Source organism: Atta colombica, unplaced genomic scaffold (assembly GCF_001594045.1).
Source record: "Atta colombica isolate Treedump-2 unplaced genomic scaffold, Acol1.0 scaffold226, whole genome shotgun sequence".
Lineage (NCBI taxonomy): Eukaryota > Metazoa > Arthropoda > Insecta > Hymenoptera > Formicidae > Atta > Atta colombica.
This window is the reverse complement of record NW_017259323.1, coordinates 1,946,910-1,952,201: the sequence shown is the minus strand read 5'-3', so window position 1 is coordinate 1,952,201 and position 5,292 is coordinate 1,946,910. Positions and strand designations below refer to the sequence as shown.

Here is a 5,292-nt window from a genome sequence, read left to right as displayed (position 1 = left end):
ATATCCTGTAATTTACAAATATATTATATAACTTTTCGTTTAACATTATATATGATTAAGCCATAATACAAAGAATAAAAGAAAATTTTTCTTCTATTTTACTTGTTGATATATGTACATATATATAAACATTTCTTTAAGATCTTCTTTTAATTGTTTTTCTTTTTTTTCGCTCTTATAATATAAATAAATTAAAACTAAATGTTGGCATTGAGTGCAAGCTGTTATGATAAATTGCCGCAACGCAGTTAATAGTAACTCAGAAAATAATTTAATTATATTATCAGTTCAAGTGCCATTGTATGAAAACACGCGCGTTCAATCTAACTCATAGGCAGCGATTAACTAAGGAATTTAATAACGCGCATGAATATTGTGGCAGATCGCGCATTTTCAGGTCGGCACGTGGAAAAACTCATTCATACACTTTGGATAAATGACGTAATATATTATGCTGCACTTACGCACTTACTGATTATATAGAATAAAGGAATTTCGATTAATAGTCCGGAAATATCGAACTTTTAACAACTCAAAAAAGTAAGAGACTGCATTCCTTGGGATCGCACGACAATATTTTCGATGACGTTTCTCTTAAAAAGTTACCTGTCTTCCTAATGTACATACGTGCGCATGACCGTGTGAAAAGGTCAAACGAGGTTCCTGACATTTTACATTACGTCCTGAAATTAGGTTGACGCTATGAATCCTCTGGGATCGAAATAGGTCTTTCGAGCATTAAGCGAATTCACGACTAATTGGACATCAATGTAACTCTTCAGGCGATTAAAGTGGTTGCTGCTATTATATGTTTAGAATAATATAGAGATATTGTTTATCCCGAACTAAATTTAAACATTTACGAAATTCGTACAAATTTTAAGCTGACATCCACAACGTTATATATAATTTTATTGATTATTAATATATTATCACAACTTATATATTGTATTGAATTATATTAAAAAATGTTTACATTATTGAAATATAATTTATTAAATAATAAAACATATTAATATAACATAATAACAACACTATAAAATGTTCATTCTTGGAGAAATTTTCATTCTTCATAATTTTGGAGAGATATTAATTTAAGTAATTATTGTTTTTTTTTGTATTATGCTTAATTAAGCAATATTTGAAAAAAGTCATTATAAAAATATATATAATATGGTACACATACGCAAGATGAAGCAAATTTTTCGAACAAATCATTTAACTAAACCTCAATGTTATCACGGTACTGATAATTATTATCTACTAACCACTATAATAGTTGTAGATCATATACTGATACATTTGTCAAGATGATAATTCAAGTATGTAATGTATAATTTAATGGACGTTAATATTATGAATTCTGTATTATAAAGATCATTATTTCAAAGCCTACTGTTATCGCCAATTTAAAAATAAATTGTATATGTAGTAAGATAATTTCAACACGCTTAAATCTTTTGAACAGAGATTACTTTTTAATTAGCTTGTCAGCCAAATAAAATGCTCTAATAGCTTTTTTCGAGTTATCGAATCAGAAATAATTAACTTGAATCTGACAAATTCGATTGTCATGATAATCTGTAATAATAAAAATTCGTGACGTATGCGTATTGATAAAATGGCTAAAAGCACTTTTGTAAAATCTCTTCATTTTTACTTTAACCAACTGGGCGTGGCATATAGATCGATACGATAAAAAGAGTCCCAATATCTAGACTAACAAACAGTTTTGAGTATTACACGAGAAAAAAAATCTTTGCATAGTGTTCCGCGAAATAACTGTGCCATCGTTTTCAAGAATTACAGTCGACGTGATTTAAATAGCAGCAATCGAGCATTCAAAGCGAACTGAAAAATTGACGAAAAATTTTTATACTTCATATATTTTACACAATATATTTTTTATCTTTTTTTGTAAATATCTTTTTTGTAAATCTTATATTTCAAAATTAATATTTTTTTATATCGTTTTATTATGAAATTATTAAATATATCAAAAAATTAATTTATTTTTAATAAATATGACAAGAATCTTTTGAAATATTTTTTTCTGTATAAGTATAAAAACACTATTATAAGAAAGATTAATATACAAATATCAATTTCTTCAAAGAATAATTTTTGACATCAGAATAAATGATATATCTATCTTTGTAAATCTTTTCATCCACAAAATTAAAAGCATCGGGTTGGTCAAGAGATTACTCAATTAGTTATGTCAGGAATTAACAAAAAAAAAATATACTATATGTTTTATTTTCCTGTTATCTTTTCTACAATAACGGACTTATAAATAATATTATATATTGCAATTTTCCTGTTATAAAGAACAATAAGAATATTCTGAGCAATAATTTGATTAGAGAATATCTGTATGTTATAAGTCACAGAATAATAGTTACTTGTTTACAACTATGTTTTACTGATGAACATCCCATAAATATGTTTATAATATGTTCAAAGAAAAATGCACTTCATATTTTATAAAATTCGAATCATAGTATAATCTATTGATTTATACGTTTATTGAAATTATCATTACAATTTAATAATTTAATAGAAAATCTTCATCTTTTTTTTTTGGTCACAAAGTTAATAATTAACTGTCATATTTTCATGCGCAGCACGATGCCGTCCGATAGCATGGATGACATCGAGCTAAAAAACATTCAGTTGCAATTTCCGGCACTGCGATATCTCTCCAGAGATGACAGCTCTGTACGAGAAGAAAAGGTGGAGACCGACAAGGGAAGTTTACTGGTAGCGGTGCAAGGAAATCGAGCGAAACCAGCTATCCTTACTTATCATGATCTAGGCCTTAACTGTAAGTAATTTATATCTAGAATGTTTTTAATTTAAAACTATACAATGTTTCAATCTAATTTTTATTTACTCGTGTTATGAAAATTTTTAATTAATTATTTCTATTCCTATAAAAGATATAATATATTATAGTATGATTTCTAATACAATTTTTATAGACATCTCGAGCTTCCAAGCATTCTTTAATTACATCGATATGCGTGTTCTACTCGAAAACTTTTGCGTATATCATATAAACGCACCCGGACAAGAGGAAGGCTCCCCGACACTACCCGAAGAGTGAGTAAACATTATAGTGAATAAAAGAAAAATATATTAATTAATTTTTTTAAATAAAGCATTGGCACTTTTGACTGTACTAAAATTTGTTAAAGTATTAGTTCTCTTTATCATATTAAAGTTTGTGAAAGAACAAATTAATTAATAATTAATGAGTTAAATAAATAGATATTTCTGAGCTTCAATCATTTATACACATATATATATATATATATATACATATATATAATACACACACACACGCGCGCGCGCGCATATATGTGTGCATACATGTTTTGTTTCTCAATACATCAAGTCAATTTGCATAAATCAGCGACCTAATTAATTTTCAATCACAATTTCTGTTTAATATATCTCAATGAGCTTGTGTTTGTAGTTTGGATTTGTTTTCTGTGACTGAACTAGCATACACTTTTGGAATTTAAAGTGAGATAAATATATGTTTGATATTTGTCGAATGCGAGAGACAGAATTCAAGTACAATCTAGTGCAAGAAAGACAGAGTACTTTACTTTGTTTATAAATGTACAAAATTTTGCGATTCAATAAAAGCTGTATTCTTCATATAAACACATATAAACGCTTATATATTATTTTATTGTAATATTGCAACTTATACATTTATGAGGATTCAAATTTATCGATTGTTACATAATTCTTTTCTTTTTCTGTCTAATCTATCATTTTAGAGAAAAGATATAACCGGTAAAATTAAAACATGCATATTTTTACAAATAATAATAAAAATTTTTTTATAACATTATTGTTGTTTTTGTAGTTATATAAGTAAATGAAAATATTAAACATATTAATATGTAAAATAAGATCATAGAGCCATTTAGAAATAAAATTAAGTTTTACATTAGTTTATTATAAAGATTACAAAAATTTAAATATAACAATAAATATAACAAATAAATAATTATTCTGTAATGTCAATTGAATGGTCGTAAATCTTAAATAGCTTAATATTGGATTAGAAAATTATTGTAATACTTTTGAAACTTCCACAGTATTTTCTATGAAGAAGTTAAACGTTTCGCGGATTATCTTCGTGTCTGTATCCATTAACGAACTGTAATGTTTACAAAACATTAGAATGCTAATATTTCAAGCAAAGCAATTTGCTAAATAAAAATAAAAACGAGGAGTAGCCTCATATTCAGGCTGCTTTTCGCATCTTGATGAAGTGAACTGCAAAACATTGAAATTCTAACAATGAAGTTAAACACGAAGATAATTCGCAAAATGCATAACTTCTTTATAGAAAAATGTGTTTTTGTTATAATTAATTATAAATATCTTAAACATTAAGTCTTATATTAAAGAAATATTTCGGAGTCTCTCTTTCTCTCTTTCTCAATTTAAATATCAAGTTAAAAAATAATTTAAACTGCAATGCAGATTTGCATGCGGAAGTTCTATCAATTGGTTTTGTTCGCGTGCCAAATCCACTAAAGTCCGTATAAACTTTGATAAATACTAATATATTGGTTTTCGATTCTCTTATCGTTTATAATTACATAATATTCATTTGTTTCATAAAACTATGATAACTAATTGATAATATGTTTCAGTTTTACTTATCCGTCCATGGAAGAGCTGGCTGAACAGCTGCTCTTCGTCCTTGGCCACTTTGGCATAAAATCTGTAATTGGTTTCGGAGTCGGAGCTGGTGCCAATATACTGGCAAGATTTGCACTCGCCCATCCGGAGAAAGTAAATGCACTGTGCCTGATAAACTGCGTATCTACGCAGGCAGGATGGATCGAGTGGGGTTATCAAAAGTTGAATGTACGCCATCTGAGATCGCAGGGCATGACCCAGGGTGTTCTTGACTATTTGATGTGGCATCATTTTGGCAGAGTAAGTACACAACGTTCTAAATTTAAATTTGTAAATGTGATATATGACTCAGCGTGTATTAGATAATAATTTTGTCTAAAATGCAAAAATATGATTTGGAAAGATATCGCATTGTTGTTATAAGAAAAAATTAACAAAGGGAATAAATAATTTTTTAATAAATTATAATTTGTTCGAGAAAATTTAATGTATTATCATTAAATATATTCACATTCATAACTATGATTTCTGCAATATTTTTATACAAATATGTAAACATGAATAAAAATATAGATATGATTTTGTAATGAAATTTACATTATAATTTAATCTATTTATATA

At 27.1% G+C, this 5,292-nt stretch overlaps 1 protein-coding gene across 5 annotated transcripts in view; it reads left to right on the top strand.

The window, feature by feature from the left end:
* The window catches only part of LOC108688204 (protein NDRG3), a 33,862-nt gene that overhangs the window by 21,237 nt on the left and 7,333 nt on the right, over positions 1-5,292 (top strand). For all 5 annotated transcript variants that reach the window (XR_001931781.1, XM_018194366.1, XM_018194365.1 and 2 more), the window contains 3 exons: positions 2,628-2,827; positions 2,985-3,105; positions 4,683-4,971. Coding sequence is in view for 4 of the 5 variants with exons in the window: in XM_018194365.1 (XP_018049854.1) it covers positions 2,628-2,827; positions 2,985-3,105; positions 4,683-4,971 (610 nt within the window). In the remaining variant the exon portion in view is untranslated. The remainder of the gene's footprint in view (positions 1-2,627; positions 2,828-2,984; positions 3,106-4,682; positions 4,972-5,292) is intronic.